General features: G+C 38.9%; 1 protein-coding gene across 1 annotated transcript in view; it reads left to right on the plus strand.

The window, feature by feature from the left end:
- Nucleotides 1-14,433, plus strand: part of LOC105397357 (hexokinase HKDC1) — a 17,898-nt gene continuing 3,465 nt past the window's right edge. Inside the window, exons 1-8 of the mRNA XM_038110377.2 lie at nt 1-167; nt 6,847-6,943; nt 11,222-11,375; nt 12,079-12,190; nt 12,723-12,829; nt 13,108-13,328; nt 13,719-13,927; nt 14,227-14,364. Of these exons, the coding sequence (XP_037966305.2) occupies nt 6,857-6,943; nt 11,222-11,375; nt 12,079-12,190; nt 12,723-12,829; nt 13,108-13,328; nt 13,719-13,927; nt 14,227-14,364 (1,028 nt within the window). The 5' untranslated portion in view covers nt 1-167; nt 6,847-6,856. The remainder of the gene's footprint in view (nt 168-6,846; nt 6,944-11,221; nt 11,376-12,078; nt 12,191-12,722; nt 12,830-13,107; nt 13,329-13,718; nt 13,928-14,226; nt 14,365-14,433) is intronic.

A 14,433-nucleotide genomic window follows, 5' to 3' on the forward strand; every position in this document is an offset into this window, starting at 1 on the left:
TCATAGGATATCAGTGCTCAGCTGGAAGCACCAGCTCCAAGTCGTCATTGGCCGTCAGTCGTGCGCGAACACTCACACTAGACACACGTTAAACTACGTTAAATTTTATCTCCGTGCCGACCTTGACGCTATTTCGACGCCACACGCCGGTTCAACGCTTGATCAATGTGAGTATACAAACAGACAACTATAAAAAAATATCTAGTCATCTGTGCAATCGAAATAGTTTTGATGTTTACTTGCAACATCTACAGTGTCGCAGTTTCCTAGCAATCATAGGACATTTTATTCTCATGGTTGAAATTAGACAGTCATGCATTAGAATCGCACCTATTACAGTTTATTTTACATAATTTAAAACAGATTTAAAAGTACTTAGCATGAAGTGTGTGAATTTTCTCTGAAAACAAATTTTTTGGTGTACCTAGGTACCCTTGCAAAAACGCCAACTACATAAATAAGTATATCTGATGATAAGAATATTAATGATATATAGAGGCGGACCTAAACTTGACCCCTGGGGGGAGCCAATGAAAACATTTCACGTAACCGGTTGCTAAATGTAAACAACGATTAACATTCGTTTTATTTATCTAAGTGATTCGAATAATCTACTCATAATGTGAAAAATTATAATGCAAATACTCGTGTTATACTAAAATACATAACACATACGAGTAGAATGCTTTACTATGCGTGTAAAATCGTTTCGATAAAGGTAAATTAGATTTGACAATACTTATCTGAAGAAATAAGTAATTAATCTGCGTCTACCAGATAAAACGGGCCACATTTAGATACCCCGAAGCTATTTTATCATGTGTAGACCATCAGCGAACATTATCGGTGACTGACTTGTTATTCATGTGGTGGCAAACGACAGGGGGTGTACTTACAAAATACGAAGTTTATGATCGCTTAGCACGACTCTACTCTATGATCCCGTTTTCTTAATTAACGTGTTAATCACCCCTTGTTGTTTTTATTAATGTTAGTTATCCTACTTATCCTTAACGTAACCTTGTAAGTACCATGACTTCTCTTATTTCGTAATCATTACCAGACTACTTAGTCCACTGCTGGATATAAGTACTTAGGAACCATTCTCCGAAAGTATTACCACAAAACTCCAGCTTTTTCTCTCATCATCACATCACGACCCATCACGTCCCCACTGCTGGGGCACGGGTCTCCTTCCGATGAATGAAGGGTTTTAGGCCTAGTCCACCACGCTGGCCAAGTGCGGGTTGGTGGACCCCAAAACAAGCAAGCTTGTGCTGAGAGAGTTGTCGGGTAAGTGGGCAACCCGACTGTCAGATGTTTTCAAGCTGCCCGAAGGCATAGCTTAAAGCATTTTCTCTCATAATAAATGTTAACTACACTACACCACACAAATCACAATGCACAGCAATAAACATGGCACTACGGATGTCAGTTAAAGTCCCATATATCATGATCAGTTGATTGAGTGTGGACTGCAGTAATTGAGTACTATTGCACTTAAATAAACTTTAATTGAAAAGGTCCAGTAGAGCAATGGAAGAGGTGTGCTATCTTCCTACAAACACTAGAGTAGGAGTAGGGTTTGTCACCGTAGTAAACCAGTGACATTATTTTTGTCAATCGCTTATAGCTGGAGGCATACCTAACAAGAGGTAGGGCTATGTTATTTATTTATTTACCATCACACTATGACGTTATGACGTATCGCATCACGTTATGTACCTATGTTAGTGCCCTGTACCTGTTTTTAGATGTTACAATACAATAGGCGGCCCTATCGCTAAAAGCGATCTCTTCTTGGCAACCTTGATTGAAACACAAATTGCATAAATGACGTACACGTATTGCATTGGAATAAAAGTACTAGAGACTACTATTGTTAGTGAGAGTCTTTTCTAAACCATAAATACAGGGTGTTGCAAAAAGGGTATACTAAGCCGAAACCTACATGTGCAGCATGTTATATCTAAACCCGAAACAGAAATGAGAAATAAAAAATTCGCGAAAAAAAATATATTTTCCATAGAAACTTTGTTGGTCACGTGACTTTTTACTATGGAAAATGTTTTTTTTTTTCTCGAATTTCCAAATTCTGATTTCAGTTTCGGGCTTAGATATACCATGCTGCACATGTAGGTTTCGGCTTAGTATACCAATTTTGCAACAACTGTATAAGCTAATGCAAGAATCTGCGAAGGCATAGTGAGTATACAGAATGATAACTAGGTACGTAGTAACTAGTAGTAAGCAAACGAAGATGTGCGTGAATCTTGCTACGGGCTAACTAATTTGTTTCAATGAAGCCAAAAATGTTATCGTGAAGATAAAGAAAGTCAAACATTGTACTCGTAGTAAGTACATAGCTTCTTAGTTTTATTTTCTTTCGAACTTTGTGTGCTCAAAAAAATCAGAAAAAGGTGGTGTCTGAGTGTGAGAATTACTATGAAAGTTACACGCAGCACACAGGTATAATCAATTACAAAACTAGTTTGACTAGAGGGACAAGTACTTACCTATTACTTATTTAGCTTAGTGGTTATTCAGACCGAGGTCTTATGGCTAGACTAGTATGGTCTATGCATGCTGAGCCATTGATGTCGATTCTGAAGACAGAAATTCTAATTTTAACGCTGTCAAACTAAAAAAAATTGCTAGCATAAAATGACATTTACGTAAACAATCATAGAGTCGAATTTTAAACAAAGAAATTCAGGTTTTGACATCTCTAAATTTAGAATTTCTGCCTTCAGAATCGACATCATTGATGAGTTAAGTTAGTAGATATTAGGTTTTAGTTACGAGGTTTCACTATAATTTCTGACAGAAAATAGAATAGGTGTAAGTTTGACGTGTGTATGTTCAATTCTGTGTGTCTGTTATCGTAGGTCCAAAATGGATGGACGAATTTATGCGAATATCACAATTGATTCAGCTATTTACCAGATATGCGTGCATTGCTAACTAAATATAGCCACAACTAATTGCGAAATATAAATTGAAAAAAAAAACAATCGTTTTGTTGAATGAAATATTGCAATGAAAACAAAAAATGCATTCCAATCAGAACATCCCATTCAGAGCTATGGGATACACACAAATACTCACGTGAAAAATATAAGACTCATCCAATAATATATATTCTATATGTCAATGGACTCATCTTAATTCTTGGTATACAAAGCATGCAAAAGCAGTTTTTCATCTCCCTATACCTTATTTCACGGGGAAAGACATGTGATACAAACAATAACTACCCTTATTCGAATGTAATAAGGGTCCTGTCAGATATCTTTCCTCGTGAAAAAGGGTATAAGGGTTGGTAAAGGTTTTATACGGAGACTCCGTAACGGAGTGTTGTAAAAATCACGGTGTTATAAGAAGGTTAATTAAGCTCATAGCTTATTACGTCCCGCCTAGGTATTCAATATAACTTCAGAGGCAATTAACCTAGATAGGTACAAGGAATAATGCTTTTTGTTCTGAATGCTTTGTAAGATTTAACAGCCATAGATTTCCGGAATGTTATACCTATTACTTACTTACTTAAGTAAGTATTAAGTATATCATTTTATAGCTATTAATTCAGGTATATTTATTTCTAATTAGCAAAGTTGGTTTTAATTACTTTCTTGATTATCTGCCACAGTAGATACTAATAGGTAACTAGGTACTCAAAGTTGTGAAATGTTTTGAATCAATGTGATCTTGCACACAAAAACTCGCTTAGAAAATGTTTTAAAACAAAACTCTCCACAAATAAAATGTGTGTCAGTCACACCGATATTACCGAAAACTCACAGGAATAGAATACTAAAGAAAGAAACACCCTTTATATTCACTTTGTATCGGTGTGGCCGAAGTTATTTATTACTATTAAGTAACTGATTGTGCAAGTGTCTTTAAAGGTACCTAATTTAATTATTTATGAAATAATCAAATCCACATTTTAGCATCGCACGCAACGGATGCTGCAGCCGGCATGCATCGTATTCAGTATTCTTCGTGCATTCATGCGTTCGTGCGTTTATTCTTCGGGCATTGCCGGCGCCGTTTCTCCATACATTTATGACAATCCGTTTGGTGCGATACGTACGATACCGATAGGTAGACGCTAACCTTAATAGTAGACAGACAAAGTACTTACCTACGTACATAAACCAAATCGTCATAGAAACAAAAATAAGTACCCATGTATCTCGATAAAATATAATTGCTATTATCTGTTCATAGCGATAGCGTACAGATATAACTATGGATTTCGGAAACTCTTATCAAAAACGTTATTTATATTTAAGTAGAATATTAGCATATTTTACCACCAACAAAAAATGCCTCACAGACCTCTGAAATAGTGTTTAGTGCACCTAATTAAAAAGTTCAGAAAAAAAAAACAAAAAACTAAAACATATTCCGCAAAAACACTCAGAGGGTGTCAATAAAACTTGTTTTTCTCCTCCGTCCCCCGCACCCTGGGGTACGACGAGGCAGGGAGGGGGGGGAGGGGGGTCACCAGATAGCAGCTGATAACCCTGACTGTGACCCAGATTGCAGAGACATCAGCGAGGGTCAGGGGTGACAGGGAATCTGAGATGAGAAATGGGAGAGTGGCGCTTGAAGGATTTTTTTGGCACGGCTGTGGCTGGTTAAAGGTTTTTAGAGTAAATAATGGCTCTGGATGTTGTATTAAAAAAAAAAACAGAGTAAATAATTGCAGGTAGGGCTACACGGGTAAGACATCAACGTCCGTTTATAAACTCGTTTAATCGTCAAATTCGTCCTACCAATCACAGTGCCGTATTTTTGATTAATCGCGATATAGTGACGTTTATCTACGTCGGTAACGAGCGCCGTAGGTCTATTATATAGGTAGGTACTGATAGAGATCGGCCTTTTTTCAGCTGTATCACCGATAAATATTCACTCTGTAGGATATTATGTAGGGCACAGCAGTTTTACGCTCTCGATTTTAATTTCAACGTTATTTATTTTTAAACGCAGACAGTAGAAAAATATACAAAAATAAATACTACTTAATCAATTCAAATACATTCAGATTTAAGTACTTAATTCAGTTCTTACGTAAGTTGCTTGTAGACTTTATTGAAGATGCGTTGTTTACGAGTTTTACATTCTATGTCTGTCCAATGTTGGGTCCAGTGTTTGTCTGAGTGTTGGCCCAACATAGTGGGCGGTGGGCGCGCGGTGGGCTTGTTGTGACGTCACAATCGTAAACATGACATGTGTTAAATGTGCATACATTTTCATGGTTTTCCATCACATCAGCGCTCGCTAGACTGTGTGTTGATTAAAAATGATTTATTTATATTGTATGAAGCGGCAATCATTGTAGTACCTAGTGTACCTATGTAATTTATACATGGTAGTCGCTATTTGTAACTAGTATAATAGTAATTAAGTACAAGTAATGATTTTTTCACCTGACTGTACCAAAGACTTCTAGTCCTAGTATACAGAAAGAACTGTTTGAATCTACCATTAGTTTGCTTCAGTGAATCTAGATATACAGGGTGTTGCAAAAAAGGGTATAGTAGCCCCCTGAGTCTAACCACCTTTTAGCTTACCATACCATTTTTGCAACCCTCTGTAGATTAGATACGAGGTCATTTTTCCACGATTTTTTTCTTTCACATGGTTGACCTTATGTTGTAGTTAATTAAGAAACGAGATCGCCGATTCTTCCATCCAATCTGGAGGTTATCAAAAGTTTTATTGTTTTGTTGACGCGAAACAGACATTCAACTTGATAACTAGGAATACCTACGTTTAAAAACAGTGGTGCCTGCGTCATTAATACTTTTATAATTAATTAAAGTGCCCGTCAGAGAACAGAACTTATGGCTGTAAAGAAAAACAGGGGTCGGAAGATGGATGATAGTTGGTGTCTCCTATAGTGCTACCATGCAGGAGTAAACAGTTCCATTTTACTTATACAGAGTGTTAAAAAAGGGCGAGCTCTGGTCTAAACAATAGGCACAAAGGGTTATTTTAGTTTAGACTACCTACGTTAGTTCTACGACTTTTGAAAATTCGCGGAAAACTCGCACTCCGCATGAACTTAATCGGTCTTTAAAATAATAATTAATATTACCTATACGGATTTAAGTAGGTAAGCCGTAGCTAATTATATTTTACATAAAACGTGCCAATTTCATTCTGAATATAATATAGTGCAATAACATACATAACATAGTTAAGTACCATAATATACACAATATCCTACCGTCTGGTGAGTAGATATCCTTGATGCTGCTCTAAGGTCTCGTCTTAGATTAACGATTGACTCAATCAGTTAAGACACCCGTGTGAATCATCGTGACTTACATACATACTTATATGTCCCATCATCCATACGTTATAAGTATAAGGTATAACATAGGTAGGTACTTGAACTTACTACGAAACAACTTTTTTTCTTATTTATTTCAGATTTGATCCATAATGTTTTCTAGAAAAAATCACTGTCAATGATAAGATCATAATTTTAACAAATTAAGTTCTATAAACGTCAGACTGCATTTTTTGTGAACAAATTAAGTACCGTACCTGGAACGGTGGCGGTGGTAGCTCAGTCGGGTAAGCTCCCGTTTCTCACGCCAGAGATGCGGTTTCGAATCCCGGCGCTGAAATGTACCAATGAGTTCTTTTAACTTAAGTACAATGTATATCATGGCTCTTAGGGTGAAGGAAAACATCGTGAGGAAACCTGCATTACTGGATATGCACAAAGATTCTATTCGAGAGAGCCAGGTGCAGGTATCTATACCCCCACAGAGAATAGAATAGAAGTACCTTACCTCATACAAATCATCTGTTCTCCCACAGAGCGGTGGTGATGATGAACGGGCGCGCCGACCCCGGCTGGGACCAGCAGTTCCTGGCGCCGCCGCTGAAGATCAGCGACGCCGTGAGGGCGCAGAAGGTCAGTAGGGGTTCCACTTCTTCAGCCTAATATGTACATTGAAGAGAATATATGACTTTAATAGCTGTTCCCGCGAGCTTGGCTTCGCCTTATAAAGTTTTCCCGTGGGAATTCCGCGTTAAAATGAAGCCATGGTTTAATCCAGGGTGTCAGCTAAGCTCAGTACAAAATTTTGTTAAAATCGGTTCAGCCGTTTTGACGTGAAGAACTAACAAACATACACACACACATACTCACAAACTTTCGCCTTTATAATTTAAATAGGATTGGTCACTCACCACAAATAGCAAAGCATACAAAAAATACTTATTATAAACTAGAATAGAAGCAATGAACAATACGCGGCCTTATCGCTAAGAGCGATCTCTTACAAGTTGTCCCGTAAATAGTGGATCAAAAGAAAGTTTTGTTCTATGACGTCGTGGCCAATTACTGTGGAGAAGTAAATATTTTTTTCGTGAATTTCCAAAAGTCATAGAACGAAAATTGTATCAGATTGATCGCCTGAGTCACCCCTTTCCATTGGACGGGACACACTGTATAGTCGGCTCCACACCGGACAATCCAACGATATCCGTTTGTTTACCTACTTGTTTATTTGTATTAAGTATACTCGTATTAAAACTATTTAAGAATTAAAACATAATACCTACATAGCCTACCCCACCATCATAAGAAGACATACAGATATTAGTAATCCGTTTATGTGTATTGTATTTAAAGTATATTACAATACCTAGTAGGTATAGGCACTATAATATTATCATGCACATCATACAAAGTCACTGCAAGTGATATTTACTTAGATTAACAATATACGAACAAGATACAACAAACTGTCCGCATTTTGTTTATTGTCAAATCATTTTAAGTTTAATCTAAAGAAACCAATAAATAAAGTCACAAATCATTTAACAAAACTAATTCAAAATAAGAGCTCAGTGGTAGAAGTAGGGGTGTATTATTGTTAAGACGTTTCTTTTGTACTGACACTCCATTTATTTATTTATTCTTCATTGCACAATATACAAAAGTAATTATGTACAATTAGATGGACTTAATGCTAAAAGCATTTTCTACCAGTCAACCTACAGGAGGTAACAGGGAGTAAATTGTATGGGAGTGCAAAAAAAAAAAGAACTTAGTTAAGACAATTTCAGCGAGGAAAACTAAATATGTACTACTTAAATATAATATCCTACAACAATTTATACTTAGTATCCATCCATTCCATCTAGTTCGTATTAAAACATCGTTGGGTATTTAGGTATAAAACACAATATATATTATACCAAGTAGCTTTACCACACTGATATTATGATGTTTGTCGCCTGCACTGGTTATAAAACCGTATTATATAAGCCAGTTATAAAGATAATTTTATGGATCTCGTCGGCAATTTTGCGCTTATCAACCTAGAAGTGTTCCGTTGTAAATATCTTTGCGCGACGCGAACTGAAAGTTTTCTACTAAGTATGTGGACTGTCAAATGATATACACAAATACACACTTACACATGTATTATTACCACAACAAAGTTTGAGTAGGTTTATATCGAAGTGGTATTTTTGTTACACTACGAAGAATCTGCTTAGCTAAAATAGCATTTAAGTATGCTTAACTAGATATTGGTAGAATATTTTGATATTTGCTCAAAAAAGGGCGGAAAACTATATTTGTTTTATCGTTGATTACTTGATTCTCTTTTTGCCGAGTGATAAACAGTATAATGCCATAATAACTTACTTTGTATTCGTGTATGACTTCTTGAGCGACACGAGGCAATGTTTACGACGGACTTGACGTGACGTTTCGATTCACTTCACACACCCACACTCACTACACTATAATTATTACTATGACAGACTAGTCATGAGAAATAAATTAAGAAAACGGGTAGTGTTGCCCTTAAGATTTATGAAATATCAGAGATAGATAGTTAGTCAGAGGTACATAGTTAACAACAGTAAACCATAGAACAACGCGGTCTGAGGTGTACCCTCAGTAACCCATACAAATCGAGCACACATTTGTATCATCGTGTATCATTCAGGTTCGAAAGGGATACTAACTAGCGCCTTTAGCGGCCACTATGATTAAACAAATTCCTGAAGAAGTCATGCCAAGGAACAGTACCTAACTACTTCTGTAACGAGAAGAGTCATGCTATGAACATTGGGTGCAGATGATAACGCAATAAATAGCAATATCTATTTGCGTAAATTATTAAAACTCACAAACAAACAAACTGACGACCGAATGGCGTAGTGGTTAGTGACCTGACTACTGAGCCGATGGTCCCGGGTTCGATTCCCGGCTGGGGCAGATATTTGTTTAAACACAGATATTTGTTCTTGGGTCTTGGATGTGCCCGTTACATGGCAATAGGCCCGCCCCCTATTACATTGGGACTAACATAACACTCTGGCGAAAAGTGGGTGCAGCAATGCACCTCTGCCTACCCCGCAAGGGAGTACATTAGTACAAGGCGTGAGTGCGTGTTTTTTTTTTTTTTTTTTTTATTAAAACTCACACTCAAGTTATTAGTAAGTATGTACTTAGGTATTTTTCGTTTTCTGACTGAACCGGTAGGTAGATTCAAAAGTTACAATAATATAATAATAATAATAATAATATGTGGAGACATCTCACACACGGCCATCCGACCCCAAGCTAGGCAGAACCTGTGTTATGGGTGTCGGACAGCTGATATATCTACACAAATACATAGATAGATAGATACTAAATATAAATATCAACACCCAAGACCCGAGAACAAATATCTGTGTTTAAACAAATATCTGCCCCAGCCGGGAATCGAACCCGGGACCTTCGGCTCAGTAGTCAGGGTCACTAACCACTACGCCATTCGGTCGTCGAATATATATACCTACTACAGAAAATCATGAAGTGCTAATATGTAGGCACGTGAAGTTGACACGTTGCAGTAGTTACACACTTTCCCGCGATAACCCACCGCCACGGTTTCATCTTGAAACAGTTACTGCCTTCTGCTTGATAACCCTCGCATCTCGTCAGTTGATTAATAAGTGCGTAGAAACTGCAAGAGTTAAAAATAATTATGTATTAGTATGTATGTTGAGATAAGCTTAGGATTGTCAAGTCATCAAATGTAATGTAGCGATTAAATATGTCCGGTACATAATGTACGTCCGTGTACATAATACATAAACACCATAGCTGCTGTTATCTGATGGATTGTAACTACCAGAGCGCTAATATATTTCAAATAAATATATTTGTATTAGGTAGATGAAATGAAAAAAATACCAAAGCTTCTTCCTAAATTAGATCAGTATATTTGTTATAGAAACTGTTTCTGACGTCATTTTTACATATGCGTTCAGTTGTAGGGGCTCTCGCGATTTTATCAGTAGGTATTGTTTGACATGAGGGTTGTATCTTGACGATCTAGTCGTTTAATGAGGTGACGAATGACGTAGAGGGAAAGCGAAAATAGTCAGCTATATCTTAGCTTATATTCACACAAAAACACATTCCGAAAGGACAAACCAAGGGACTTTCCCATCTTTATTATTATTATTATTGTTAGACCGTATGGGTTAGAAACAAACTTCTGTAAGTATTTCGAACTCGAGTAAATAATGTAATTGATGATGGCATCCATCACCCGGCTACTAATGAGAATCGAAAGTTAAGATTCGATTAAAAATTAAAAGTTTATCGATCCAAGTTTGCTCAACTTGATGTCGCTTTAATATCGCTGGGATAGGAAGGTACTTTTTTACCTACCTACCAAACGGATTTAACTGAGAAAATGCTGACCCGTGTTTTTTTCCTGATTGTACCTATCTTGTACAGAATTTTGCATGTATATAAATGCTGGAGGCCTACTTTTGCCCAGACTGTATTTGACTACCCAATCCTTTGGCTACGGTGAAAAACACAGGCTTAGCAATGGGGCGCAAGACGCGAAGACGTAATAAAAGTTTACGCCAAGACGTTTCAATAGTCAGTAGTAGCTCACTCACATCGGATAACTTTTGTCACGTCTTGACGTGCGCGTCTTGCGTTCCGTGCTAAACCTTCTGATCTAAGTACCTCTTCTGTTTGTCACCTACACAATAAGAATCAAAAGCAATCATGTCGGTACTCCCACATCACTCAACCCTGAATCCCTCACTCCAGATAGCAGTCCAAGAATCCAAAGCCATCATTTCCATACTCCCCACATCAATCAAACCTCAACCAGGGATATGTGGTTTACTTGTCTAAGCCGTCAACTCCTCTCTCCAGATAGCAGTCCGGCTCCAAGGTCTGCAAGTGAATGGTGCAGTGCTCCGGAAGACCGCTGCGGTGTTCGCGGCCGAGCTGGAGGCGGGGCTGCAGGAGAGGCCCTCCAGTCTGCAGATGGAGAACACTTATGTGCCGGAGTTGCCTGATGGCACTGGTAGGTGATATGGAGACTTTATTCATCGTGATATGGAGGAACTCAATTTGACCAAACCCTAAATTATGTCGGCTAATGTTCACAAATACATCCATTTGAATTGATAACGCTGTCCATTTTATATATACAATTTTCTTGTGCGGTCTAAATTTTTAAAGAGTTCTTTAGTATAGCTACTTTATGCTAAGAAGCTCAAATGGCTTTAGACAAGAGAAAAGTTCATGGTCTTATTATAGGAAGCCAGTGATCGTTAGGTACTTAACAAACGATAAGTATCTCTGAACAGTTTGCACGAATAAAATACGGCTACATTTTCACCTACTTATGTAATTTGTGCATTTTTAACTGTTGATCATACTGATCATACATCACATCTCACACACGGCCATCCGACCCTAAGCTACGCAGAGCCTGTGATATGGGTATCGGTCAGATGATACATGTACACAGATACAATAGGTACATATTTTTATACATATTAACACCCAAGAACCGAGTACAAATATCTGTCTTTAAACACATATCTGTCCCGACCGGGAATCGAACCCGAGACCTTCACCATAGCAGCCAGGGTCACTAATCACTACGCCATTCAGTCGTCATGATTAAAGTAAAAGTTAGCTTAGATAACCTTGAACCCCATCAAACCTTCACGGCTTCGGCTCAGTCCCTACTAAAATCCTCACCTAATCTCCATCCTCAGAGCAAGGAGTGTTCCTGGCGCTGGACCTGGGCGGCACCAACTTCCGCGTGCTGCTGCTGGAGCTGGAGGCGGGCCGGCTGGTGCGGGAGGACGTCAAGCAGTACCACATCAGGTGAGGGGATCCTTCGTTTGTTTTGGTACCATTCTAATATGGCGATATCAGATCGATCTATCATCGATATGTTATTATTGATATAGGTAGTCATTATCATTACCATCGTAATGTGGCTAGATCTAAGTTCGATATGGGCAAGCTAACAAGTCAAGATATGGATCCTTCGAAGATATACCGAAGACTACTATGCAAGAAGCACGTCCTACATGTCAGTAGTAGTAGTCAGTGTCATAGATGCTATAAGTACAAATCCAGACATCCAGCTTCGCCTGAGGATCAAGGGTTGGCTGGAAGAAATTGCTTCTTGGCAATAAGCCCGCCTTCGTGTACTTCTTACTTTTTCTGTCTTTGTTTTGTGTATACAATAAAGTGTCTATAAATAAATAAATAAATCTTTCCTTCTGAATGGAGGAGGTTTTTTCTCTTCCATAACTTTGTAAAGTTTTGAGAGATAGAGCCCCTTTCGTTCTGAGCTTGCGATATCATAATGAACTATGCGAAATTATAATTATAATTTGCCTGCTTCCAGTGACGAGCTCCGCCTGGGCCCCGGGGTGGACCTCTTCAACTTCCTCGCCGACTGCGTGCAGGACTTCGTCATCACTGAGGGACTGGAGAAGGAGGAAATGCCATTAGGTGAGTAAAGTTATCAACCTCCTGTCGTAGGAGGACCTAGTCTACACAGCGAAATCTACACTCAGTGTCAGGGATCTCAGCAAATTCATACTCTCTCTTCCTAGTAGCTAGCTGGCTTCATTATAGCATTTCCCCTTACCCCTCCGTCATCCAATGCAATAATCTAGAGTAGACTTACAGTTGCTCGGAGATCAAATAACCTTACAATCTTACCGAACTTATAACACGACTTTTCTATAAAAACAAATTAAATTTCAATTCAACCACTACCATTCCAGGCTTCACATTCTCCTTCCCCATGAAGCTCCACAACATCTCCTCCGGAGAGCTCATAACCTGGACTAAGAGCTTCAACTGCGCGGGCATGGCGGGCGTGGACGTGGCGGCGCTGCTGCAGACCTGTCTCCGGGAGCGAGGGCTGAAGGTCACGGTGCAGGTGCTGCTGAATGATACCACGGGGACCTTGGTTGCGGGGGCGCAGCTGAATCCTGATGTTGGGGTAAGGGTTTTGATGCCATGGCGTGCTAAAACGTCTGACTTCGGTTTTTAATTTTACCTATTTATTACTAAAATCGGCTAATTCGTTTGAGAACTACGCAGGTACGATACTACAGGTGTACTTGTAAATACGACAAAAAATACTCTGTTCCTACAGATGGGTTCATGCCGGGGATTAATAGCCTATTCATTTTACAATACCACTTTAGAGCAGAATTTGGATTTATTATCGTGATAAAAATAATAGCCAACGAGTGAAGAACACTTGCTTACTCTGCTCTGTGGGCGCTGGACCCATGAGATCAGCTTTCGCTCCAGTACGCCATAGGACTTAACTATCCGATCACATTTTACAATAAATTTATCATAATTTTATAATCCCCCATTCCAGATCGGCGTGATCCTAGGCACGGGCTCCAACGGCTGCTACATGGAGAAGGCGAGCCGCGTGACACACTGGGAGACAGAACACGAGAGGGTCAGCGACGTGGTGGTGGACGTGGAGTGGGGCGCGTTCGGGGACAACGGCTGTCTCGACTACCTGAGGACTGAGTATGATGATGAGGTGGACGCGCGGTCGCTGCTGGCTACTAGTTTTACGTGAGTTTGTTGTTTTTGGACTTTGTGTGTGTTTCAGTTATCTTTGATTCCTTCCTTCCAGTTTTCGTTCAATTTAAGTCGCTTACGAGTACTAGTTGGGTTGTGATATTATTGGAAGAGCTATACGCTACGGCTACGGCGCTAAGGTATTAGACACATTCTTGAGTCGCGAATAGTTCAAATCAATTTTATAGATGCAGATAACTCTTTCAGTGTATTATTCATTATTCTATCAGTACGTCCATTCTGTCCTCAGCTTTCCTTTGGTAACTTGTCTTATACTCATGTTAACATTTTAGATTCGAAAAGTACATCGGTGGAAAGTACCTGGGTGACCTGCTGTCTTCTGCTCTCCGTCGTCTAGCGAGAGACGAGCTATTCCCCGCCGCTCCAGAGCGCCTGCACCTTCTTACTGCCCACCTTAGCCTTTTTGAAGAGTACGTACAGATTGTATTGCATGAATTTATCAAACTCATCACGGTCTATTGTTAATTTTACTTGTATAT

Source organism: Plutella xylostella, chromosome 27 (genome assembly GCF_932276165.1).
Source record: "Plutella xylostella chromosome 27, ilPluXylo3.1, whole genome shotgun sequence".
NCBI lineage: Eukaryota > Metazoa > Arthropoda > Insecta > Lepidoptera > Plutellidae > Plutella > Plutella xylostella.